Source organism: Emys orbicularis, chromosome 8 (genome assembly GCF_028017835.1).
Source record: "Emys orbicularis isolate rEmyOrb1 chromosome 8, rEmyOrb1.hap1, whole genome shotgun sequence".
Taxonomy (NCBI): Eukaryota; Metazoa; Chordata; order Testudines; family Emydidae; genus Emys; species Emys orbicularis.
Genome location: NC_088690.1, coordinates 8,203,894 through 8,231,834, shown reverse-complemented (window position 1 = coordinate 8,231,834; position 27,941 = coordinate 8,203,894). Strand labels below are relative to the sequence as shown.

Sequence of the window (27,941 nt, the reverse complement as noted above, 5' to 3'; positions counted from 1 at the left end):
AAATCCATTACACAGGAGTCATTTGTCAAAGCCAACTGTTTAGTTGCTGTAATTTACATATTTATCAAGTTTGCTTAGAATGGATTGACTTTGACTTTCATCGTTTGTTTAACCTTTCTAGCCCTCTTTCCCTGAAGAGACCTTGGTTTTATTTTTTTTATTGGAAAGGGCAAAGCATAATTCAATTCACGTTCACTAATAAATATACGTATTCATGCTTTAAGTCACTTCTACAGTGGTTCTGTTGGAAACTAGGAGTTACGGTCTCATGTTCCCGCTCTGAGATTTACATGGGATCTTATTGACCAATGAGGTTTCCAGCTTTGCAGGTGTCTGGTATAGCCATGCAGGTTGGTGTTGGCCAGTTGGCACAAAAACATAACTCACAGAGCTCTGTAAAAGGAATAATGAGTGTCAAGACATGTGGTTAATATTGGGTAACCGCAGTTCTGGCGGTTGAAGAATCTGATGCACCTGGGCATTCAGCACCAGCACATGACTTTTATTATGGGTGATTGCTTTCATTTGTGTTCTCTACTGGGAGATTTGTGGTTAGGTGCCATCTAGAAGCAATATAGCCACTTAAAAACTAGTTTAGAGTCCTAGGAAATTGCTAAGGATGCTGAACCATATAAAGAGCCAACTGGCCCATCATCATCCCGCATCAGTGACCTGTTACAAGATGAAAACCTATTGCAGAGATGACAAGAACTTGCTCCAGCAGCAGATATTATGCATGGGTGAAACTGAGCACTGTGGCACTTCTTGTCCGAGACAGATCTCAAGCAAAGTAATTTCTTTCCCATGCTGTGGAAAAGGCTAGAGAATATAATTTCATGGCTAAGAGAATGGAATGTGTATGGTACGAGAAGAAAGGGATGCTAGATCTGGCCCAAGCATTGAGCCTTTTAAGGTTCATGTAATGAATGGGAATTGTTTGTGTTTTTTTTATTAATCCTATGTGTACCTCACTTTCCCTTCTGCTTTGCATATCTACCCAGTGCAGGGGGAAGGACTAAGTTTGCTATCAGGGCGGGCTAATGGTATGTCTACACTACCCGCCGGATCGGCGGGTAGCGATCGATCTGTCGGGGATCGATTTATCGTGTGTAGTGTAGACACGATAAATCGATCCCCGATCGCTCTCCCGTCGACTGCTGAACTCTAGCAGTGCGAGAGGCGGAAGCAAAGTCGACGGGGGAGCCGCGGCCGTTGATCCCATGCCACGAGGACGCGAAGTAAGTGATTTTAATTCGATCTAAGATACATTGAATTCAGCTACGCTATTCTCGTAGCTGAAGTTGCGTATCTTAGATTGATCCCCCCCCCCAGTGTAGACCAGGCCTAAGAGATTGTGGGGAGTTGGGGTGTTGCCTAGTGGCCTGAGCAGTTCATTAAAAAGGACAGGCTGAGGCTAACTCTCACATCAAAAGAGAAGACAATGGAAAAGCCCCAGTCACCAGAACAGTGACACCTAGCAACCAATGACCCAGGGAGAGAAGGATTTCCCCACCTCTCGGCAGGGAAACTGAGTAAAAAACCTCACTTGAGAACAAAGGACTGGAAGGCGGGAGGTGCGGGACTAAGAGTTGGCTTCTGGAAGGAGCCTGAGCTCTCTCACCTGGGAACTGATTTAGAAAGGAAGACAAGGAGACTCAGGGCCTGAAAATGGAATGCACTACAGCTTGGCTGGTGAACTGCTGTGGGCTGAGCAGACTGGCCTATGCTTTAACTTCAATTTCTCTGGGCTAACCTAAGGACTTCCAATGCTGTGTTCCAGTTGACTGATTTCAGAATGCAGTTTGAGTGTCCCTGCACATCCTGGGTGAGGTGCATTAGTCCCTGATGGGTGTACAAGTCTCTAACCAGGAGTCTGTCTCAGCTGGACTTGCTGAGGAGAGCTTGTGTGTGAAAGAGGAGTCCTGAAGCCCCAGAGGTTCAGTCTCAGAAGACGGTGAGGCTGCGTGGACTTCCCTAAAGAAAGATCGAGAACTCTTGGGGGTCTGGCACATTGAAGGGGTTCCTCCAAGAGATTGTGACAAAACTGGGGTGTAGGACAGTTCATAAGGACGTAGGAACTGTAATGCTGGGGTGGGTTAGTCTGTGTGGTAAAGGCTGAATGCAAAGAAAATACTTACTTCCCTGAGCAAGAGGTGACAGATTAGAAGTATTTAAGGGTGTAAACATCAAGGAAGGAGAAGAGGGTATGAGTCCCAACAAGATATTAAAAGGAGTAATGGGATGGAATTGAACAAAGGAACATTTTGTCTGGATAGCAGGGAAAATATCCTCAAGATGAGACTTGGAACAGTTTTCCAAGGAAACTGGGCACTGGTCTGAGGACCATGGACTAGGTGAGCTAAAAGGTCTCTGCCAGCTCTAATGTCAAATGCTTTTATGAAAGGGAATACAGAGGTTTCCCTGGATAACTTGGGACAGGCACAAATATGACGTATGCAGCAAAATAGTTCTGCTCCAGAAATTGTGGTGTCTGGTTCTCAGACACCCTTCCTGTCCTTTAGGGTTTCACAGCATCTCTCACTTGAATTTCCCAGCTTTGACATGCCCCATCCTTTAAATACATGATGGTTGAGAGCAATCCACTTGGCTTCAAAATGGAGCGTTTTAAAAATTAATTCTTGCTCTGCTAGATTTTTTTTCTCGTTCTCTCTGTTAAAGGGTCCTTTGACTTTAATTAAAATCTCTCTGTAGGTTGGTGGGAGATTATATCTATTTTAAATACAGTTTGCTGGCAAGGCAGGTTTTATGATCCTCACACAACTTTTAAGGGGTGTGTGTAATATAAACATGAATGGGTTTAGATATACAGTATGCTGTTCAGACTAAATGCCCCTCTGAAAGATATAGCTAACTAATTATGGCACAGAAAGGACAGTGAGATAGAATTTGCAGACACTGGCATGCACACAAAGTTAATGTGCTGCTCACAACCATCGTAAGGAGGAATCAAGTCCGTATGAGGAGCCTTTGTTAGTCCATTGTGAGGAAGACGGTATATTATCCCATAAGACAGCCCTGTCAGAGTAGGAAAAGATCCTGTACACCTTGAGGGAGTTTAAACACCTTTGGGGGGAGGGAGAAATAGCTCAGTGGTTTGAGCATTGGCCTGCTAAACCCAGGGTTGTGAGCTCAATCCTCGAGGGGGCCATTTAAGGAACTGGGGTAAAAATCTGTCTGGGGATTGGTCCTGCTTTGAGCAGGGGGTTGGACTAGATGAGGTCCCTTCCAACCCTGATATTCTATGATTCTATGACTTGCTGTAAAAGTTAGTGAAAAGAACATTTGATGTGGGAAGCCCTGTTATATTTCTCTTTGTATCTTCAAGGGGCAAACAAGACTCCCTGCCCCTTTAAGGGGCAGGCATTTCATTTGTGGCTTTAATGGACAAACAAATATAACAGGGCTTCCCTCAGCCAGAGTCTGGAGTAAAGATAGAAGGCCTGGCTCACTTCAGCCCAGTGCCAGACAGGAAGGGAAACCCTCCCCCTGGTTCTCGTTTCAGCTCTGCCCCTCTCCGTAAAGAGTCTCCATGACGCTCACTGCCAGACCCAGTGCACCCCTTGGTGGTGAGTGTAATTTACTCACTGAGGGAGGGGGGCTGGACGAAGATGTAAATTACACCAGTTTAAGACACTCCACACGTGACAGTCCTCTCCAACCTGCACCCCACATCCCACTGACAATGTGCTGGGGGGACTTCATTCATTTCCCACAGCTGGCCCAGCGTTATATTCTGTGCCGGTAACTGTAGAGCAGAGGTCCCCAATCTGTGGGGCACGCCCCTCTAAGGGGATGCTGACTTGCCAAGGAACAGTAAGAGGGGGCATGGCTGGGGCCCAGGTCAGCCCCCACGGGGGTGGGGAGGGAGTGCCATCCAGTGCTGCTGCTGGCACTGCACTCGGGGTGCCAGCAGCCTCAGCCCCCTTACATCTGTTCATGTCCCCCACTCCTGGCTCTGGGAGGTGGGGGTGGGAAGGTGTGGACGGGGTAGGGGGTGCAAGGTAAAAAGTTTGGGGACCACTGCTGTAGCAGGAGAAAGCTAACCTCTTCTCTGCCAACCTTGGGATGGGGCGTCTATAAAAATCCAGTTATAATCTGCCATACATAATAAAATGGAGATTTGATCCTCATTCTCCTGTATGTTACACTGGTGTAAATCAGATGTAACACCATTGAAATCAATGAAATGACACTGGTGTAAAAGTGGAGAAATGGGCCTTTCAGCAGTGTTGCATGTTGGGATAAAGTCACATGATGGAATTCTGGCAGCTATCTTAAGAACACTCCTCAGAGAGCAGACACCATGTCTGGCTAAAGAGAGCAAACATAACTCTGGATTAGTGGTGGGGATGGTGCATAAGAGGTGGATAGCTTAGTGGCTTGAGCATTGGCCTGCTAAAACCAGGGTTGTGAGCTCAATCCTTGAGGGGGCCACGTAGGAATTTGAGGCAAAATCAGTATGTGGTCCTGCTAGTGAAAGCAGGGGGCTGGACTCGATGACCTTTCAAGGTCCCTTCCAGTTCTAGGAGATAGGACAGCTCCATTATTGTTTTCTTTATTTTAGTCCTGGCTGAGGACGGTCTGCTATTTTTCTTTCTTGAGTCATTTCATCATTGGACTCAGCTAATGAGGGACCATCTACTGAGCATTTAGTATTCAGTGCTGAACATTTAATACCAAATTCTGGTTTGGGTAAATCCTAAACACAAAAGAGAATAATCTTTTTCTTTTTCCTTTTTCCTTCGTGCTGGCTTGAGCCTCTTCTGGAAGAAGAGGTCAGAGCTTCCCCAAAGAAAGTCAGCTTCACGTTTTGAGAAACGCTGCCGTCCATGAATCTAATTTCAGCAGGTTGTTTTTTATTGTCCCCTCACTTGGCTAGTAGAGACTATGCAGTCATAGTTCAAGGGAGGCGGAGCTCTTTTGCAGTACACCTGTCGCTTTCATGCTGAGGGATCACTGCTTTCTCCTGGAGTCCTGTTCAGTGAAGGTTTTGTTCTGTTTAACCCTGTCCATACCACTCATTCCTCACAAGGGGGATCCAATAAAAGGCAAAAATAATTAGAATACCACATGTGCCCCATGCATTAACATGCAGGTGCTAATCTGGCAGGTGTGCAGTTATTCATTCTCCTTTTATAGGTCTGTGTTCCCACACTCAGTATTTCATGAAGTGCGTGCTTCACAGAAGTTCATGTCATTCCAAATCAGTGTCTGAAAGGTAGGAATACAGAAAGCAATTTCAACTATCTTATTGATCACAATGTAATGATGACTATTTTGCACTGCCATGGTCTCTTCTGGAACAGATCCCTGCAGTTGGCTTATCTGGTTGGGTCTGGGGTTTTATGTGGATTTCAACCGCCTTTCCTCCTCGCTGATCCTGGGGGCTACGAAGGGACAAACTGACCTCTGGCACATGGTAGAGCAGCCTCAGGGTCGCTCTAATATGCCAGTGGTTAATCAGCCAGGATTGTCTGTGGAGCCAGCTTCCAGGATTGCAGTACCACATTGCTCTGGCTTAACCCTCTTCTACACATGGCATACTCCCTGCCATCTTTAAAATATTCCTTACACCAATGGGGCTAAGTGCAGCTCCCTTGTCAAGGGAATCCCTAGCTGCTGTCTTAAGGCAGATTGAAGCGTCTTTTGTACCCCTGGAATGGCACAAAGAGGCCTTAGAAGCAGGCTTTTGAGTAGTAATTCATTAGGCTTTGGTTTCTCTTTTGAGGTGGTATGATTATCCCCATTTAATGCACGGGAAAATTCGAGCATTGTAGTCACACAGCAAATCAGTGGCAGAACTGGAAATAACAGAAGTCCTGATTGCCTTACACCTCCTCCAACCACTAGACTGCCCTGACTGTTTCTGGCTGGCAATACACTCTATGCTCACTAGAACGTAACTTTTCTTTCTGCAGTAAATAACTCTCATCTTTCAATGAAACAACACATGGAGCAGCCAAACTTGGCTTTAGCCTCCAACAGTTGGGAGAGCTGATGCCATGCGGCCTTGCAGCACTTGGTTACCAGACATCCACTCTCAGTCCCCATTTTAAAAACCACATAAAAGAGACCAATGAAATCAAGGGCAGGGAACTGTGACTAGCCACAAATGGGAATTTCTTGCATGTATATTTTAGCCTGGATGACCTTTGTATTAAGGGAACTTGGGATGCTACAGGGGCAGCAACTGTACGTGCAAAAGGGAAGGAGGGCCATGTGGCTATAAGGGACAAGGCAGGGACTTGAGCAGTCAGAGTTCCATTTCTGAAACTGTCACAGACTTTCTGAGAGACCTGGGGCATGTAACTGTTGTTCCTCAGTTTCCCCATCTGAAAAATGGAGCTAATATTGCAACCTTGCCTCACTGTGGGGTTATGAGGCTTAGTTCATCATCATCATTATTATTAATCTATTATTGTAGCATGGGGTGGGCAAACTTTTTGGCCTGAGGGCCACATCGGGGAATAGAAATTGTATGGAGGGCCATGAATTCTCATAAAAATGGGGTTGGGATGTGAGAAGGGGTTCAGGTTCTGGCTGGGGGTGCAGACTCTGGGGTGGGGATGAGAGGTTTGGGGTGCAGGAAGGTGCTCCGGGCTGGGATCAAGGTATTTGGAGAGCGGGAGGGGAATCAGGGCTGGGGCAGGGGGTTGGGGCGTGGGGAGAGGCTCAGGGGTGTGGCCCCCAACCCAGCATCCCCCGGAGCGGGGCCGACCGACCCAGCGTCCCGGCCGGAGTGCCAGAGCGGGGCCGAGTGCCAGAGCGTGGTGCGGCTCAGGGGCCGGCTTAAAACAGCTCGCGGGCTGGATCTGGCCCGCGGGCCGTAGTTTGCCCACCCCTGTTGTAGCACCTAGAAGCCCTAGTTATAGATTAAGACCCCATTGTGATAGAACAAAGAAATGGTCTCTGTCCCATTAAAGCATTTTGGGATCTTCTCGTGGAAAGAGCTATTATTGGTGGTAACAGGAGCAGCGCATCTGCACTGAAGGGGCAGTAGAACACTGGGTGGTTTTTTTTTTTTTTTTTTTTTTTTTTTTAAATAGGAGAAGTGTTTTTTGTTCATTTTGTGGTTTAATGTTGCAACAACAAAAAAAGATGTACACCTGTCATATCAATGTGTCCAAGCAGAAAAGGTGAATGCCCATTGTGCCGTGCTTTAGGGAGCCATGTCTAGTGGGTCCCATGTGAAGTAGAGACTTTTAGCAAAACATGGCTAGAATATTTTTCTGTAGGTAGACTTGACTTTACTTGTACTATATCACTTGAAGGACACGTCTGCATTTTCTGTGATTCTTGGAATGATTTCTGGGGTTCTGGGATTATACATCAAATTTAACAAGATGATATATGGCTTTGAGGAGACACATTTGATGTACCACTTAGCCTTCCCATAATTTACTGCCTTCCCTTGGTCTCTGGAGAGGAAGGGGTTTATCTGCACTACAACCTGACTTTATAAATATCAAAGCAGGAAAGGGAAAAAGAAAGCAGGCTGTGGCCCTGTCTGCTAAACTGTTCTGATATGATAGTGAGGCAGGTAGGTGACATTAAATGCTACTGTCTGCAAACTTAATTGCAAGTTGCCATCTCCTTGGCCATTTGAGTCAAATAATGTGCTATTCATATTCCTGTTCATGGGATTTTACATTCCAAAGTTCAGATGCTGATGAATAATCTAAATGCAAAGCCCTGCTTTGAAAAAAAAAGACATGCAAGTATAAACTAAGCAGTCTTTGCATGCTGTTTAATTTCCCTTCCTTAGAGGAGTATCAGGCATGACAGTGTCATGAAGCCCAGATGGAAAAATGTTTGCTTCCAAGACTTCATGAAGATTAAAACCAAACAAATGGGTCTGGGGGCGGTGAGGAGAACCTGCTAAACAATCCTTTGCCATTTCTGATTTTCCAAGTAGCTACGTGTTGTCCTTTGAACTTGCTTCAGAAAATTTTTACCAGGAGATATTTCTGGCCTTTTGCTTTACAATCATATCCCCTCACTGGGCTATTAAGCTGAAAATTCAGTCGAGCATTAACGTTGAAACAATTTTACATAGCCTCCCCTCCGCACAGAACCCCTCCAAAATACCCTGCCATTTGGAATAAAGTGGCAAGGAAGGGGGATGGAACTGGTGCACTGCTCTGGATTTTAATAGGTCAAGTCATTTTGGTAAATAGAATTCAGGCTGTCGCATCATCTTTGCCTAGTTAAACTGTCACCAAAGTTCACTTTGCCGCATTCTGGTGGAGATCATTGGTTGTCAGAAGGGATGAAAGAGGCATTGTTGCAAAAGACTAAAGGAGTAAAGGAAGAAAGAAGCATCTAGGCAAGGAGATCATATGTTCACTACACATTCAGAGCCCTAAAAAAACAACAAGGACTCCGGTGGCACCTTAAAGACTAACAGATTTATTTGGGCATAAGCTTTCATGGGTAAAAAGCCTCACTTCCCTAGTGGCACAAAGATCTGTTGTTAACTCTTTCAGCCTCTACCTTCAGAATGCTTTGGGAGGGGTCTTTTCCTCTGTTTGCGCCCCATTAGGATTCTCACACATAACATACATCTAAACGCTTCTTTTCTCTTTTTCTAGCTAGAATATATTTAATTTGCTCTGAACTCAAGCTAGTCCAACTTCCAGGTCTCTGTGTCAGGGGCTGTGGGGAGGGGAAAACACAAGGAAAGTGTTAATCCTGTGTCATCCTGTCTTTGAGACGGTGTGCTACATTAAATTGATTTGCAAATGAAAGCTAAAAGCTAAGCAAAAGCCACCAACCTATTTTGCCTAAGGATGATTATAATGATCTTTTTGTTCCCCTAAATGACAAACCAATTTGTTACCTGCCAACATAAATATTTGCTTGTATGAGCTCCAGAAATGTTTTATTTTTATTAGCCCAAACTTTGTCTTTTTACGAAGACACAAGGGCACAATAAAAGTAGCATGCAAATATAATATCCAATTTGCATTTTTCCATGGTCAGCGGAATCAATTTGATATTAGGTCAGTGTACACATCAATAAAGCACACACTCACACAGGCCCATTGTCATGGTCCTGGTAATTTCTATGCTGTCTGAGTAAAGGGATTAAATAATACTTTAAAACAGCTTTGATTTTAAGAGAAATGTAAAAAGTTGTTGTTTTGGGCACAAAATGGGCTATAGAGGATAAATAGTAGAATGCTCTCCCAAGATTAAAATGATGTTGCAATAACGATCTCAGAGAGAGCTTTTTCTGTGCCGGCCCCAATTCAGCAAAGCATTTAAGCACATGCTTAAATTCAAAACATGCTTAAGTGCCTTTGAATTCAAGGGAACTTCAGAACATGCGGATAGGCTTAAATTGATTGCTGAATCAGGGCCCTAGTAGGCTGAGAGCGCTCTAGACGAAAATGCTGCACCTAAACTTCGGAGAGGATGGGTCAAAATCCATGCTTTGTAGCTTGGTACCATCTCTGGGAGTTAGGTTAGACAATATTGTAGCCATGTTGGTCCCAGGATGTTAGAGACACAAGGTGGGTGAGGTAATAGCTTTTATTGGACCAACTTTTGTTGCTGAGGAAGACAAGCTTTTGAGCCACACAGAGCTCCTCTTCAGGTCACTCATCTCTGTCACCAACAGAAGCTGGTCCAATAAAAGCTATTACCTCACCCAGCTTCTCTCTTAGGTGAAAGTACACACCGGTAGGCCAATCTATTGTAATTAAAACAAGAGAGTGCCAGCGTCTCCAGAACTGAAACGTAACCTTTCGAGTGGTGAGGAGAGTTTGGGGAAGGGGAGGGTTTATAGACATTCAATTTACTTTTTATAAAATAGTTTTTTCATCAGCATGAGCCTAGGCTCTCCTGCATTCCAGGTGCGGGCAGAAGTCCTGAAAAAGCATGCGATGCCATGGTATTTTGGGCCTGACTGGAAGCAGGCCATACTGAAATTGTCATGAGACAATGGGAAGGTTTTGCTCCTATTTTGATTTGTTCTAGGAATAGAGATAAAGACACCAGAACGGCAGGTGAACCTGGAGAAAATGGACAGTGGGGTGGGGGCACCCTTAAGCTTCTACTTGGCTTGGCTGACAACCAGGAGTTACTGTTTGTGGTTGAGGAACTGAACTGCACTTTGATAGATGCCCCGTTTCCAGGCTTGATACCTAGAATGCCACGTCCTTCAACAGAGAATAGAAAAGCAAAAATGCTGGCAGCAGTCCTTTCAAAAGCTTGGTTCAGTCCTTGCATGTGTGTGTCTGCAGTCCAAGTAGGATCATTTTCATCGAATGCAGCCCATAGCAGCAGGTTTCTTTACACAGTTCGGCCAGTATGTCAGGAAAGAAGCTGGTGGGAGGAGGCCTCCGAACAAAGTATGAACAGGCACAACGAGCTTGCGCTTCCTTGACCCTACCAAGCCCAAAGGGACTCAAGGGTGGCCAAAATTGCTTTCTCTTGCTGAGAGTGTTGCTGAGACACGCAATCCTACCTGAAATGACATTTGCGACCAGAAATAACAAAAATATAAATTGAATTAGGTGCTAATCTGGTCTCTCAGGAAACACCAGAGTACAGTATATGCTGTTAAAGTAGTTTAATGAGGTAGAGACCAGGCAGTCAGGACAACAATAAGATCAGCGTTAACTTTCAACACAGATGTTACAGTAGTTCTGTTGGACTCAGGGACTGTGGAGTGAAATGTAATACAGTGGTGTGCTTTGGAATAGACTTTTCTTTCTGTGATGAGGTTTTATTCACTCCGTGGAGACCTTAGTGATGTTTCCAACTAACCATATTTTGAGTACAAAACACTTGCAACAGCCCAGCTTATACTTCAAAGTACTGGAGACTCAAAGACAGTGTAGTATTGGGTTATTTTGTCAACAGCCCATGTTTCAAAAAGGTTACGCAAAAATATATACACGTGTCTTTAATTGAAATGTGAATTTCGGTCTGATGAAAGATTCAAAGCCCTGGTGACTGAGGACTTCTGCTTTTCTATGGAAGAGGTAAAACATGGGCAGTGGCACTGTGAACTTCCCCACCGTGTCCCACCAATGCACCTCAGCCTTGACTTTGAGGGGCCACCTCTAATAATAAGGCATGTATTGCTTTTCTTCCACAGATCTACGAAAACATAATCCTAACTATACATATACAATGATGGGGTCTAAATTAGCTGTTACCACTCAAGAAAGAGATCTTGGAGTCGTTGTGGATAGTTCTCTGAAATCATCCACTCAATGTGCAGCAGCAGTCAAAAAAGTGAACAGAATGTTGGGAATCATCAAGAAAGGGATAGATAATAAGACAGAAAATATCATATTGCCTCTATAAATCCATGGTACACCCACACCTTGAATACTGCATGCAGATTTGGTTGCCCCATCTCAAAAAAGATATATTGGAATTGGAAAAGGTTCAGAAAAGGGCAACAAAAATGATTAGGGGTATAGAACGGCTTCCGTATGAGGAGCGATTAATAAGACTGGGACTTTTCAGCTTGGAAAAGAGGCGACTAAGGGGGGATATAATAGAGGTCTATAAAATCATGAGTGGTATAGAGAAAGTAAATAAGGAAGTGTTATTTACTCCTTCTCATAATACAAGAACGAGGGGCCACCAAATGAAATTAATAGGTAGCAGGTTTAAAACAAACACAAGAAAGTTATTTTTAATGCAACACACTGTCAACCTCTGGAACTCCTTGCCAGAGGGTGTTGTAAAGGCCAATACTATAATGGGGTTCAAAAGGGAGCTAGATAGATTCATAGAAGATAGGTCCATCAATGGCTATTAGCCAGGATGGGCAGGAATGGTGTCCCTAGCCTCTGTTTGCCAGAAGCTGGGATTGGGTGACAGGGGATGGATCACTTGATGATAACCTGTCTGTTCATTCCCTTTGGGGCACCTACCATTGGCCACTGTCAGAAGACAGGATACTGGGCTAGATGGACTTTGGTCTGACCCAGTGTGTCCGTTCTTATGTTCTTTGTGAGGCTGTCCCCCTTGATCCTTCCCAGCTGAGAAGCAAAATCTCCCAATGAAATTAAACGGAGAATTGTACAGATTTCTCTACAGGATTAAGGAGAACTCCATGGTCGCAAAAACTGGACTTATTTAAAATTTAAAATTTGTGTTTCAGTGTTTGCAAAATATAACTTGGGAAAGGGGGAAAGTTACAAGACTAAGAATGTGTGATCCATACAAACATAGAAATGGTGGTAGGACTGGCTGTATTGGGGATTGGTAATGTGATACATGTGTAACAGTACTGGCCCTTTAAGGCCAGAGAAGGTAGTTACCCTGTTCCATGTCTCCAGGCAAGCAATTGAAGCAATCATTGGGAGAGAGGAATGTGGTCTGGGGAAGAGTGAGTGTATGGGAGAGGGAAGGTATAGGGCAGGGGTCGGCAACGTTCGGCACGCGGCTCGCCAGGGTAAGCACCCTAGCGGGCCGGGCCAGTTTATTTACCTGCTGACACTGCAGGTTCAGCCGATCGCGGCCCCCACTCACTGCGGTTCGCCGTCCCGGGCCAATGGGGGCGGCGGGAAGCGGCGCGGGCCGAGGGATGTGCTGGCCGCGGCTTCCCGCCGCCCCCATTGGCCCGGGATGGCGAACCGCGGCCAGTGGGGACCGCGATCGGTCGAACCTGCCGCATCAGCAGGTAAATAAACTGGCCCAGCCCGCTAGGGTGCTTACCCTGGCGAGCCATGTGCCGAACGTTGCTGACCCCTAGTATAGGGCCATCCCAAACCATTGTTGCATTGCTCCTTTTAAGGACCTGGGACCAGGAGGGTTCCTTTAAAGATCTACAGGGCCACCCCAAGCCACAAGGGAGTGCTCTGGGATAGCACTGATCTACAGTGAGATTTTCGGGTGTAAATTGCTGCTCTGATTCCAACCCAAGATCAGAAAAGAATTAAAGCTGTTATTAGATGTGGGCCTCGGTTATATAAAGTTCAGATCCCAACCTGAAATTCTCAAGACGATGAGTGTTAGGTCTGAACCCAAACGTTGGATCCAGTCTCTTGTCTTTGCTATCTGACAGCTGTTTGATGGACAACATGAAAAGAAGTATAGCGCTCGTAGTCCAATAACCTGTGGACAGGTGTCCACATCAACCCTAATTGGTCCCCTGATTGCCAGCCTCTGCAGGGAAGCTGAACTATTGAACGGGCCAATGGATTCTGAACTCATGTCCCCCAGTCAACATGTCTCTTCCAGGTTAGGGTTCAGGCATACCTAGACGGCAGCATAGGTGATCCCACATCTTGTGATGGATCTGTTGAACAGAGAATTGTGCTTTCCACCGCTAACTATCCAGCATCTGTCACAAGCACTAACTGCGTTTAAAAGACAATACCAATATGCTTAGGCTCAAAAGTTACTTTTAAAGACAATCTTCCCAAATGTACTTTTTAGGAAAAATGTTTATAACCGATAATGTCATGACTTTCTAGTGGGAGGGCGGTGGGATTTCGGTTTAGAAGTTTTCCTGCAGATTCTGCAACCCAAACAATGGGGAGTGAAACAGACTGTAAACAAAACTAAACTAACCAGACACCTAACAGTGATAAACAGCACAAATAAAATAAGTACATTGGTTTTAAAAAGTGCTTTCTCTATGAGTACTCCAAGGTATTATTAAGATCACAAGTGAGGACTTTTTTTAATATGTTCTTGCTCTTGACAATTTAATTATAAAATGAGCGAAAATCTGTATAGAAATTAACATGAAAATGTGTAAGTATATATTCCCAGTGATAAATATATTTCAAGAAGTTATTTACCAGATTCCATGTAGTAAGGAATTAACCCATCCTTTGCAGCTCACGCTGTACTGATGTGTATGGAGGAGGAGTGATGGAGGAGGAGTGAAAGACATTTTATGGGGCTTGAATGTAGGGTCTGAGCTAAAACCCACTGAAATCAATGCAATGTCTCTATTGCTTTCAGTGGGCTTTGGATCAGGCCCTAAATGGGGAAGAATCTTTCCAGCATTAGAGGAAAATTAATTATCTACTAATCTTAATAATAATTATAAAGAGAGAAAGTGTGTGTGTATCCATAATATAAAGTATTATATATGTCATCTCAAAAACATGGGGCGGCGTCTTACCTGGTGTAAATTGTCAACACCATTCAATTTCATTTTTATTTTTGTGTGATTAGCCTTGGTTGTATATACTGTGTTGAGCATCTGCCCCTTTAATGCTAGACTTTTTTTTTTTAATAGAAGAAAATGCAGCTCTAGTTACAGGAGACATCCTGGGCTTCTCTTTTCACTTGACATTGTTGGGGGCTGATTTATCTCCTTCCTCCTGCATTACTCAATGTTAATGCTAATGACACAGGGTGGTCATCAGATTCTAGCTGATGTTCCTGCGTTCTTTTCTCCTGCCTCCCACTTTTCTTCAGCAGACAGGTTTGACCCCACCAGCTGCTACTTTTGTCAGAGACATTCTTTCTTATATTTCTCTGCCTCTGGGGCTCAAAAACACACCAGAGAGGAGTGAATTTAGCGTATCAAAGACTGAATAAATGGCTGGGTTGCAGGCTGAACAGCTGTAGGACATTTAGAGGGACTAAAGAAATATAAAAGAATCCTGCTATGGTCTCTGGTCCAATTGCCTCCAGAGAAGAACGGAAAACGTATTGATTATTATTATTTTTTTTGTCATCGTGGGTTTAGATTTGCCACTGGCTGGGATTAGAATGTCTAAACGAGAAAATTAAAAAAAAAAAAAAAAATCAGCATTCACAATTTGCTTGCTATTAAAAGAGCCATATTTCTCTCCCTGTGTGTGTATGTACATCCTGTAATCCTGTATGTGTGAGTAATTAAAAGTTCATTGTGAATTTTAGATTTGTTTTATATTTTAAAACTTTTTGTCTATTTGAAAGGGATTAAACTGAAAATAGAGATGTCTGTCACAATTTTGTCTTGCTGGTTTTAGTGTTACCCCTCTTGAGTGTTTTAGATCCAGATGAGATGTATACCTGAGGTCCTGACCTCATATGGTCATTACAATTCCCATGGTCCTTTTTGCAAGAGTGTATTTTTTATTGCCTGTTTGTAAGCATTTTCCCTGTGGCAAACTGAAGAAAACATGCCCTCTGCCCCCCAGAGTTTACAGTTTTAATAGACAGACAGGACAATATAGTTTGAAGTATTTTATTTTTTTATCCCTACATAGGGGTTGAATTGTTAAATGTTAACCTTAGAGTCCTGGCTAAATTCCTGGTTACATTCTAACTACTAAAGCTCCCTCCCACCTTTCTGTAATTTCAAATGGATACAGTAAAATTTTCGTCCCTACAAACTGTTGTGCCGTGTGCTGTTAAATAGCTGTCATGTTCCACCCCAGAGGTGACTGCATTTCAGTGCAGGGTGAAGTGGTTTCTATAAAATGATTATTCTCTCCAGTGTTCCTCAGTGCATTTAGTCCTTGTTTGTTTTGCATACCTTGCTGACTTTGAATATCTCTGGCCTATGTTTTGATAGAGGCAGAACCAGGCCAAAATAGTGAAAAAGAAAGCATGCTAATAAATGGCATTTGCCAGCACCTTACCTTTATTTGGCACCATGCTAAATCTTGTATCAAGTGTAATGGAGGGTGCAATTGGCTTTACAATGTGAATGGAAATGGAACCCCACCGCTTTTCTTGTTGCCCCAGGAGGACATTTATCACAAGTGAGCGAGCGATTACAATGCAGTTAAACTCACTGTAGTAAATCTTGTTTTAAAAAAGGAAACTAACTTGGTTGTTGCAGCCTGGGCTTTGTGTCATTAGACTTGCAATCCTTACTGTTGCACCGTTTTTCATAGGCCATGATATGAATAGCTAGCAATGCTGCTTCCTTTAATTATGGATTATCCCCATGTATAATGTATGAACAATTTTAATAAAAGGATACGCTTTAATATTAATGGTCCTTTGCGTCCTGCATAGGGGACCCAATTTAAGGATCTTTGTCTTTTTTTTTTTTTTTTTGCAGTAAACCTGCGGTCTGGAGCTGAGCAGAAAGTGGTGTTCATCACTGCCCGTGTCCACCCTGGAGAAACTCCCTCTTCCTTTGTATGCCAAGGTGAGTGTCTGCAGAGTCACTATTTGGAATAAAAACCCAGAGATGGAGGTGTCCCTCTCCCGGGCTCTCTTTTTCCTTGGCCTCTGCTCCTTTGAGCATCTCGGGCCAGCGCACTGTGGTCCTGGTAGCTCTGTTTCATTATAAGAAACAGTATACTTGTCTGAAGGCGTTGTTCTGAGGAGCAGAGCTTTCGGTGGCTGACATGCACAAAGCAGCACTGATAAAAATAGAAAGAAAATTGCCCAGCTCATGTTTGCAAAGGGTTGGAATCTGAGGATTCTGGGTAAAAATAACCACAGTGTGTTTTCATGTAATTTCGTTGTATAGGCTTAAAATATTTTAGTAATGATGCCTAGGGATTGCAATGGGGCCCCAATATCGAAGGCAATCCGTGGGCTGGATTCTTGGCTAGTGTAAATCAATGGAGCTATGCTGATTTACTGTATCAGCTGAGGAACTGGCCTGTAAACTCGGGGGTGGTACCGATGGACTGGAAAATAGCTAATGTGGTTCCTATTTTCAAGAAGGGGATAAAAAGTGACCCGGGTAACTACAGGCCTGTTAGTTTAACTTCTGTAGTATGCAAGGTCCTGGAAAAAATTTTGAAGGAAAAAGTAGTTAAGGACCTTGAGGTGAATGGCAATTGGGACAAATTACAACATGGGTTTACGAAAGGAAGATCGTGCCAAACCAACTTGATCTCCTTCTTTGAGAAAGTAACAGACCTTCTAGATAAAGGAAATGCGGTGGATCTAATTTACCTCGATTTTAGTAAAGCGTTTGATACTGTGCCGCACGAGGAATTATTGGTTAAATTAGAAAAGATGGGGATCGATATGAAAATCCAGAGGTGGATAAAGAACTGGTTAAAGGGGAGACTGCAGCGGGTAGTACTGAAAGGGGAACTGTCGGGTTGGAGGGAGGTCACCAGTGGGGTTCCTCAAGGTTCGGTTTTGGGTCCGATTTTATTTAATCTATTCGTTACTGACCTCGGAACCGAATGCAGGAGTGGGCTGATAAAGTTTGCGGATGACACAAAGTTGGGAGGTATTGCCAATTCGGAGAAGGATCGGGATATTCTGCAGGGAGACTTGGATGACCTTGTAAATTGGAGTAACAATAATAGGATGAGATTTAATAGTGAGAAGTGTAAGGTGATGCATTTAGGGATGACTAACAAGAATTTTAGTTATAAGTTAGGGACGCATAGGTTGGAAGTGACGGAGGAGGAGAAGGACCTCGGAGTCCTGGTTGATCGCAGGATGACTATGAGTCGGCAATGTGACGTGGCTGTGAAAAAAGCTAATGCGATCTTGGGATGCGTTAGGCGAGGTATTTCTAGTAGGGACAGGGAGGTGCTGCTTCCGTTATACAAGGCGCTGGTGAGACCTCATTTGGAGTACTGTGTGCAGTTCTGGTCTCCTATGTTTAAAAAGGATGAACTCAAACTGGAACGGGTACAGAGAAGGGCCACTAGGATGATCCGAGGAATGGAAAACCTTTCCTATGAAAGGAGACTCGAGGAGCTCGGTTTGTTTAGCCTAACCAAAAGAAGGCTGAGGGGGGATATGATTGCTCTCTTTAAATATATCAAAGGGATTAATACAAAGGAGGGAGAGGAATTATTTCAGCTTAGTAGTAATGTGGACACGAGAACGAATGGATATAAACTGGCCGTGGGGAAGTTTAGGCTTGAAATTAGACGAAGGTTTCTGACAGTCAGAGGGGTGAAATTTTGGAACAGCCTTCCGAGGTAAACGGTGGGGGCGAAGTCCCTCTCTGGCTTCAAGATTAGGCTTGATAAGTTTATGGAGGGAATGGTTTGATGGGATAACGTGATTTTAGTCAATTAGGCATTAACGTGCCATCGCGGGTAGAATGAGGGTCCGGCTGTAGAATCTTGCCTGTATGCTCGGGGTTCTGCTGATCGCCATATTTGGGGTCGGGAAGGAATTTTCCTCCAGGGTAGATTGGCAGAGGCCCTGGAGGTTTTTCGCCTTCCTCCGCAGCATAGGGCAGGGGTCGCAGGCTGGCAGATTCTGTTGTGGGTGGGTCAGCTTTTGTGGCCTGCATCATGCGGGAGGTCAGACTAGATGACCATATTGGTCCCTTCTGACCTTAAAGTCTATGAGTCTATGAGTCTATGAGTATATCAAGTAAGTCACATCAGTCGCCGCTTACGCTGTGCTCATTATGCTGGCTGCTTACAATGCAGCAGATGGATTTGTGGCTGGCCCTGTTGATTTGTAAAGGCCTTAATAAGGAGGGACCGATATAGGTTCAAGACCTTCTCCCTGTGGCCCTCACTGTGGTGTGTCTCCTACACCTCTCAAGGAAGCTATTGTTCCATAGGTTAGCAGATGCTGGAACTTTTGCTGTAGTCCACTAGGATGTAGAGTTGCTTCATAGACATCCACATCAATCTAACATTTCCGCCTCAGGAGCATCTTCTCTTTTAATCACTGTTGGCCTTTGTGCTGGACCCCATCCCCCTGCTTAATGATACTGATCTGTTTAGTTTAGCTAGTTAGGCTTCTGTGGTCTCCTCTGCTCCACAGATGGATGGGGGCAGAATCCTGGTGTATGATGTGGGGAAGAGAACTATCTCCATTACACATTTCCTTCCCTTTCTATACCTCTGAGGAACCCCCTCTCCAGGGGCTCCCTGGCTGGAGACAATAGTTCTCTGCAGCACCTTCCCTCCCAGAACCCAGTGGAACCAATGTGGATAAATCAGGACTCACACTTTTTTTTCCTGCTCTGCATTTCAAATCCCTCCTCTATTAGGTGCATTCTGAGGGAACTGACTAGCAGTGATATTCACAACGGCATGCTCCTGCTGGAGCTGTGCTGCCAGGAAGGCAGTCATGGAAACCAGGATCCAGAGTGGAGGACCCTTGTCTTCACGCTGATCCTACACTTTCATGGATCCCATGAGATCTGCTAATATGGGGACTGGACCTCTTCTGCGGGACTGTGCAGCAGGGAAGGTAATACCCTTCACCTGCCAGAACAGTGCCTAAGACTCACTGAATGGAGGTTCAGAGAGCGTCTCCGTCTCCTATGCTGGAGTAGCCAATATAGGAGATTATAGGGCACTTGGTATTTATTAATTAGTGTGTATTTATAATTGGATGCGGTATGACTTAGTTTGATGCTATGTGTAACTGTTTGTGTTGCCCCTGCTAGGTCAGGGCTGAACCACGCTGGTAGGGGGATGCTTTATAAATATTATTTTATTATGGTGATGAAATATTATTAAACAGGAAAGGAGCAAAATGTGCGGAAGAGGTGGCAAATGTAGGCTGATGAAGGAACTAGATGGAAGTCATCTCTGATGGTCTTCCAGAAAGACTTTATGCTTTGGGAAGAAGAGTGGGAGTTGAGGGGCGGGGGGGCGAAGAAAGCAAGCCAGTCTTGGAGAAGCACATCAGAAACTTGCTGTGACTGCAGTTACAATGCACGCTTGACTCGCTCAGCAATGCAAGGATCTGAGCTGAGTGAACGCCACCGTGCATTGAGCCATTCTGCTCAGTGCAGATGAAGTTGCCTTGTGTGTATAATTAGTGTCATAAGGAGTGATGGGAAATCACAGCCCCCCCTTCTCCCCCCCAGAAATGGAGTGCATTTCAAGTTCAATTCGACATTGTTTCTGACATTGCCAAAAGTAAAATGAAATATTAGCTTTAGCTTTGGAAATTTTTGTGGAAGAAATAGTATCCCTTGATAGTTAAGCTCCTGGAGTGAGAGAGAAGTTATTTTAGAAATCTTGTTAGACATTTTGGCAGAGTTCGATATTTCAGTTTAAGATCTGAATCCAAACCCAGTGCATTCAGCACATGGCCGTTTTGCCCGGTTTACAGATTTCTCCTGGATGGTTTGAAGCGATTACATATACAACCTGTACCATGCAGATATAGCAGGCTAATCCCACAGATTAGATGGAATGTGAATCTGGGTGCAGACATCATCTGATGTAGGGAGGGGCTGGGCTGTAGCTGCCAAGGCCTGAAACAACAGCAAATGAAGGAAACAACCACCGCTGAGAGAGGGAGGTTGCATAGCCAATTTCCCTTAAACTCTTTGTTTTTGTTTCTCTCAGTCTTGGTTGTCTGTTTTACTGAGAAACCCTCAATTCAGTCTCCATGCCCTCACCTTCCTAATCCCTGCCTCCATCTCCATTCATCTCTCTTCACACCCCTTTACTGTGTCCAGGTGTAACCCAGGCCTGCTTGGTGTGCTGCTCTGTCCTCTCTAGTGGCACCCAGCCCAGCCAGAGATTGATGCGTCTGCGACAGCCTCGGCTAAGAGCCAGGTGGCTTTTAGCTCATGCAGTAGAGGCTCATACACTAAGCTTCAAAGGTCCCAGGTTTGACCCCATCTGCCAACGACCAGGGTCTGTATGCATTTCACAAGCCTCGTGACTAACTGCCCTTGTCTCCAGTACAGAACTCTGGCTAAACAGTCTCTCCTGTGCTAGCACCATTGTGTGGGGATCCTTGACACGGCTCTGACGCCCTGTGGGTTTTTTTCACCAGGTCACATTTAAATCTGGTCTGAGCACCAGTGAGAGTCCCAGTGTAAGAAAGCCTCAGGCAGCTTGGGGGAGCTCAGGGCATGTTTAACTGACACCGTGGCAGGACTGCCAGAATTATAATAATAATAATTAATGGAGATATCCCATCTCCTAGAACTGGAAGGGACCTTGAAAGGTCATTGAGTCCAGCCCCCTGCCTTCACTAGCAGGACCAAGTACTGATTTTGCCCCAGATCCCCAAGTGGCCCCCTCAAGGATTGAACTCACAACCCTGGGTTTAGCAGGCCAATGCTCAAACCACTGAGCTATCCCTCCCCCCAACTAGTGAGAAGCTATCCAACTCACTAGGGCTAAGTCTACACAGCTCACAGCCATAAGCCTCCCAGCCCGGCTTGCAGGGCTCAGCCTAGTGCTCTAAAATAGCTGTGTTGTCAACGCTTGGGCTGGAGCTCAGGGTCTGAAGCCTAGCAAGACTTGACCTAAATCCCCTGGAGTAGACACAACTTCTGTGTCTCCTGCTGTCAAGAGTGCATCTTTACCTGCTACCCTCATGCACACATTCCCTGCCTCCCTCCCCCACAATGCTTCTCCTTCAGATACGCTCCTCCCAGAAGGGTTTTGAAAACCCTCGTCCTGCCCACCATCCAGAACGGGAGTTAGGAAACACACATACATGGAACTAACAAAGCATGCCCTAAATATTCCTGCCCCTTTGGTTTGCCATCCGTGTGGCCTGTTTAGATTAGAAGCTCTTTGGGGCAGGGAGATTCTTTTTGTTGTCTTTCTTGCCTTCAAAATGGCCACCCCAGTGGCACTATGGAAATAATGATTTGGTAACTTGGGTCAGGAGACTCCAGGGTAAAGGATTTTTTTTTTCCTTAGATCATAGAATCTCAGGGTTGGAAGGGACCTCAGGAGGTCATCTAGTCCAACCCCCTGCTCAAAGCAGGACCAATCCCCAGACAGATTTTTACCCCAGTTCCCTAAATGGCCCTCTTAAGGATTGAACTCACAACCCTGGGTTTAGTAGGCCAATGCTCAAACCACTGAGCTATCCCTCCTACCCTAAGGTGAAGTGAAGGTCAAGGGGGCACCATTATTAGTCTTGGCCCACTGTAACAGAAAGGGTTAATCTGTCACTTTGGTAAAAGAATCCCAAGGAAGCATACTTCTCCGTGTCTCGAAGGAAAATGGGACATTTCCTTGCTGGGTGTGCAAACCTTTGCCTCCTAGAAATGGAGATCAGGTCGATGCAGCTTGAATTTACTGGAATATATCGCTAAGCCAATAATTTCATTTCATAGTCTGGCACTTTGCATCCTGTAGTATCACAGTAAATCATGTTACTTCATGTCAGGTCCTAATATATCATTGTATGGCCGATGCATTGTATTCTGCTGCATCTGAATTTTTTCTTGAGACACAAAGTCCTTTCTTTCAAATGCGTACCATACTGGCTGTCAAGCAGCTAGTCAGGCAAAATGGGCAGGAGGCGAGCACTGACCAGTAGCAATACTGAGTAGTCTGGGAGCAGGGGATGTAGTAGTTTGTAGGCAACTGGAATTAAATGGGAATATTTGCATCTTGCAAATTGAGTCCATCTGCTCGTTGTCAAACCAAGGGCAGATCTAACACCCTAGGAGCCCTATGTTCCAATCTGGTGGCACAAGGGATAGTTAGAAGTGAATCTAAGGGACTCTAAATTAATCTAATTTACATCTCCTACTGACCTCTCAATAGATTTCTCCTGCCTATTTCTGTTGGTTCTTTTTCACTGCTTGCCACTGTCGTGTGCAAGTGCCTCACTGTGCTATGTTACAAAGTGTACAGACCAGGATCTCTCTCTGGCCCAAATAACTTCCGTTTTCTTATTCGTTATGGTGGGAGGTTTACATCAAAGAAAGCTAGGCTGCTTCCGTGAGACTCCCACCCACTTACTGATGTACACCTCCTTACCCATCCTTTCTGAATTTCCCCTTGAGTCTAAGGAAGTCCAGAATTGGTGTGATTTATATGCCATGGGGCAGGCAGAGAGGGCTGTAGCATGAAAGGCAACTAACGGGAGAGTTTAATCCATACCTGTTACATCCTCCCCTTCTTTGGCATGGATACTGTCTCACTGACAAGTAACTTACACCACCCTTAGCCATCACCTCTGAACGTGGCCCTGTGTATGCATCCGATACATTACCCACAGATGAGACCTGAGCCAGGATCTTTGAGGTCTGTTTCCCGCAGCCCCACAAAGGGAGCCAAAAAAGGTTGCTGCTGCTGGCTGAGCCGGTGTGAAACGATACAAATTCTTTTTCAACTGAAAGTTGCTTTGTGCTGATGCTGTTACATCCGCTCCCTTTAAAAGCTGTTTTTTTTTTGTAAGCAAGGGCCCTTACTCCTGCAGATGTCATAAAATATCCTGGGCTTGGATGTCATCCCTCTGGTTCCTTGGCAAATACTAGCAACCCAGCCAGACCTCCCAAGAATCCAGCAAGTAGTTCATCCAGCCACTCGTCCAACGAACGACAACAAATGCTTTAACATTTCACAGTTGCTGCAGCTGCCAAGATACTAACCCTGAGCTTACGTCCTAAAAATAAAAAGAAGAATCCTGAATGACCTTTTCAGATTTATTAACAATCTTTTGTTCCCCTCTCTCTCTCTCTCTCTCTCTCTCTCTTTTATAAAAACTAAAACAGTACTTTGGGATATGTGTTTTTTTTGTAAGAATGGTCTTTCCTTTAATGCTTAATAACCTATACAGTACATCTAAGTGTGTATACCTGCTTTATCACTCAAGGGAAAACAATGCCCTAAATCTTTGGTTGCTAGGCTTATCAGAATTGTTGCTGTTGTGTGAGTGGGTGGCTGTAGAGTAGGTTGGAATGTAGGGCTTCTGTATTATTTTCCTGTATTATTATTTGTGTGTATTTTTACACTGTTTTCAGTCTGTTATTCTATGTGTGCTGGGTTTCACAGGCCCTTTTCGGCTCAGCTGGAACCAATTCTGCTCTGTGAGGTTCTAGCAGCAGGGAGATCAATGGAGTTAGTGCTCCCCTTATAGGCTGAATTCATCCCTCATGCTGTTGTCACACACAACTGGATTTGCTTCCTCTTCCTTGTGAAATGGCACAAGAATTGATCATTTCTCTGACAAGTGATTTTGGAATCTGTTCTTTAAGTTAATTTTTTTGGGGGGTGGGGTAAGAAAAGAGTCAATATTTTTATTTAAGAAAAGGTACAATATTTCCCACATTTGCTCCTCAGGGCAAATAACTCATCAGCTCTCACTGATATGAATTCTTATGGTGAAATAATACCAAAAGAGGACATACTATCCATCCAAAAGCCACCCCCAGAACTGACACCAGGCAATCTTTACAGTGGCTGTGATATCACCTGATATCTGGTTGTGTGCTGAGTGAGTTTTGTTTCATACGCCAAGAATTGTGTTTTTATTGTGTTTGGAGTCTTGATATTTCTTTTCTTTGGGAGAAAGAGGGCATCGCACGGGTGTTCATGCAGATGGAGCGTGGCACTGGTCCTGTGATGGTCAGCATGGTAAAGTCCATGCTTTATGCCTTATTTTTTGCACCAGTTCTTGTGTGTCGTCTTCGCGTATTTTAGCAATGTACATATGTGCATAGCTTCCTCCTAGCCGTAGTGTGTTTTGTTAGCAGTTATCTGGTCGGGTTCAGTGCATCATCTAATGCTAAAGGGCTTCTGGCTCTTCAAATTTTAATGGTACATAAATGAGGTTTCAAGCCTTGTAAATTACAGCTTGCAGAGGCGTTGCACTGAATCACTAAATCTCCCTAAGCAGCTTCCCTTGTTTGCTTCCTTTGTTAGGCATTTGCCAGTATGGCACCCACCACAAAGTCTGAATCCAAAAAAAAATATGAAAATCTGCGCCCTGAGCTTCTGGCTTGAATCTACTCTGCCAGGCTGGGATCCAGCACTCCCAGAAGATGCAGTGCAAGAAGGGAAGGAGGCTCAGCTCTCATCTGGAGCTAACTACAGTTTGGCCTTGAGCTGACATTGAAGTGTACAGTCTGAAAGGTGCACAGCCGCTCAGAGGCAGCGAGCTGAAGAAAAACAGATGCCGTTATCCACAAGAAGTGGAGCCAAAGTGGCTTTTAGATCTTTATTTAAGCGAATGTACCCTCACTATACCAAGTTAGGTCAAGTGGCATGAAATGAGAATCTAGGCTATGAAAGGCATTGGTTTTGTTAACTTTTTTATGTCTTTATTTTGAGCCATCACAGTTGAGAAAAAAATCTGAAAGTTTCTAATAAAAAGTTGATGCGGAATTTATAGAGGGTTGGAGGGTCAGGGACTAACTTCTGTAAGACAGATGTCCTCCTGCCAGGTGCTTTCTCGGGGTCTGTTGTACAGCAGCTCCCTCAGCTGACTGAGAGTTGAACTTTCCCTCTAAGGGATGAAGGTGCTCTCTCTTTCCATCCAAATGATTCTGGGTATTATATTTCCCGAAAGATTCCAAGATGGTGGCCGTTTTCCAGTTCATTTCACAGAGACGTTACCTTAGAACTTACGTGAGGGGAACTGATCCCCATGGGAACTAATAAGAGAGCACGATGCCATTGCACTGCAACCAGCGGAAGTATTCTCCTAAGTAACTTATCTTTAGGGAAAAATAGGGCCACATGTGACAAGATGAAAATCTGGGGACTTTTCAGTCTTGCTGTTCTTGTTTAAAATTCCTGCCTACCTTTAGCACACTTAAAAAGGCAGGAAGGGCTGCATTCTCATTAAACAGCTGCTCCTTCCCCCAGTTAACAGAAAACTCTGAACTCTAAGGCAGAAAGTGACATTACCAACAAGAGGGGAAGGTATGTTTTTGAAATGCAAGAGCAAATATGACTAAGGAGGCCTTTGCTTGCAGAAAGGAACTTTCTAGGAAGTATTTTTTCACACAACACACAGTCAACCTGTGGAATTCCTTGCCAGAGGATGTTGTGAAGACCAATACTATAATGGGGTTCAAAAGGGAGCTAGATAGATTCATCGAAGATAGGTCCATCAATGGCTATTAGCTGTTTGCCAGAAGCTGGGAATGGGCGACAGGGGATGGATCACTTGATGATAACCTGTCTGTTCATTCCGTTTGGGGTAGCTACCATTGGCCACTGTCAGAAGACAGGATACTGCGCTACATGGACTTTGGTCTGACCCAGTGTGTCCGTTCTTATGTCCTTTGTGAGGATGTCCCCCTCGATCCTTCCCAGCTGAGAAGCAAAATCTCCCAATGAAATTAAACAGAGAATTGTACAGATTTCTCTCCAGGATTTTAAATCACTCAGTATTTTAACTGTGACAGAATGAGTATTGAACAAAACTCTGAGCCTAGAAAGGGCCCATTATAGTAGCACCAATACCTTCAGAACTTTTCAAGACCCTGTTTGCTGCCCTTCAGATTCTGTTTAATTTATGTTTGGATGAATGCCTGGATCTGAATCAATTCTAACCCAGTTCTAGGTATTTTATGTGGGTAGTACTCACTGTAATAGCAAGCCAAATCTTTATCACTTGGCCATCTTTTCTGCCCCAAAAGTAGTCTTACCGGCATAGTATGCACAACCACACACATGCCATTTGCACTCCTCCCCGCTCATGCCAAAGCATTCTCAATGTTCCCCCGGAATACTGTTCCTCTGCTGCAGACAATAGTTGCAGGAGTTTCCATTTCTTCCTTGCTATGAGGCTGAGTTACAATATTCAGAGCTGGATCTCAATTCAGTGGGTCCTCATGCAGGCCTCACAAATGTTCTTACGAAGCCCTTTGTCTCCAGGGAAGGAGGAGGAGTAGTTCTGTGCTGTTGAGCAAGCTACCAGTGAGTGAAGGGAAAAGTGATGTCGCTGTACATGCAAACATTGACTTCTTGGCCCCATGACCTCCCTGCCCCTTTAGGGGTTGCTTGCATAGCGGGGTCAGAAGGAGCAGTCGTAGGACTCAGGAGTGCAGGGAGTATGATTATACCTTATGCATTTGCCAGGCACAAAGAGGGTGGCTTCTTCCCCTAAAAGGCGATCGGGTATGATCTGTCTCTTTAAAATGGCTGCAGTACACAAATATGTTAAAAATGGTCATGTTGGCCACCATGTGGTGTTGGAGTCCATGAATTCTGCCTGACATATTCATCAGATTTTCCAAGTCAATTCATTCTACCTTAAATTCCATGTTGGGTGATTGATTAAAGGAGAGGCCAATATGTCCGACTTTATATTTGTCACTGACCAGTTAACTGCAATCCAAGGAAAGGCTCTTTGTTTCCTTCCAAATAATGCATTTTTTTTAAAAAAGCGAGGAATCCAAAATCCAGGATCAGTCTAAGCAACCCCCATCCTCTCCCCAGTTTTCTTTGTTTATTCTTCATTCTTTCATCTATGTACAGCCGCAGGTCAGATGTTGGGAGTCATACTGAATTCTAAAACAGACCAATTTTTCCCACTTATAAGCAAACCTAGCAAATTGGTGTGACCCAAGCTGGCAAGAGGTGAGGGGACCCTGGCTAAGAGGATAGACTCGTTGTGGATTTAGATTACATTTTGGAGAACATTGTAGTTTTGCAGTGGATTAGAAAGGACCCGTGGGGAGAAAGAACTAAATTAATTTATTTTCCTACCTGCAGCCTGCAAGCTGTAATCTCAAAATGATGGTATCAGGGTAAAGGAGTAAATTCAGCTTGAGGGAGTCTGATGCAGCTGCCTGACCTAATTTTGTCCTAAATAAATGCTCATAGAAGTTCAGATACTGTGTCTTTAGCTGTGGTCCAATGATGCCAGGGTAGGGGGTTCACTTAAAGAAGCATTTCAGACGGCCAGTGGCAGATGGCTTTATAAACCTAGGTACTGACCAGCCATAGAAACCCAGGCTGCTGCCTCAGCTCCGTCATCCCTGCTAGCTGGAAGAAATGGGAAGCAAGATCTTATACTCTAGAAGTTATTTTTAGACTAGAAAAAAGGGAACACAATTGAACATGCATCAGTGTTAATCATGCTATTCATCTTCAGACACCTGGGGTGGGGGGGGGAGTGGCTGACACTTATGTCATAACTTAGCACTTAAAAGCAGAAAGGGTTCATGATGGATACAAAATGCAATTCATGTTCCCTTTTTCTAGAGGTTCAGGAAACCTACTGATGGTGCGAAACAGACAAAGACAACAGAGTTCAACAGCACAACCTAATAGGATAACCAGACAGCAAGTGTGAAAAATCGGGACGGGGGTGGGGGTAATAGGAGCCTATATAAGAAAAAGACCCAAAAATCAGTACTGTCCCTATAAAACCAG

The 27,941-nt window shown here is 44.5% G+C and overlaps 1 protein-coding gene across 1 annotated transcript in view; it reads left to right on the top strand.

Moving 5' to 3' along the window:
• Nucleotides 1–27,941, top strand: part of AGBL4 (AGBL carboxypeptidase 4) — a 1,406,728-nt gene that overhangs the window by 1,081,418 nt on the left and 297,369 nt on the right. Inside the window, exon 7 of the mRNA XM_065409275.1 lies at nucleotides 16,007–16,096. Within this exon, the coding sequence (XP_065265347.1) occupies nucleotides 16,007–16,096 (90 nt within the window). The remainder of the gene's footprint in view (nucleotides 1–16,006; nucleotides 16,097–27,941) is intronic.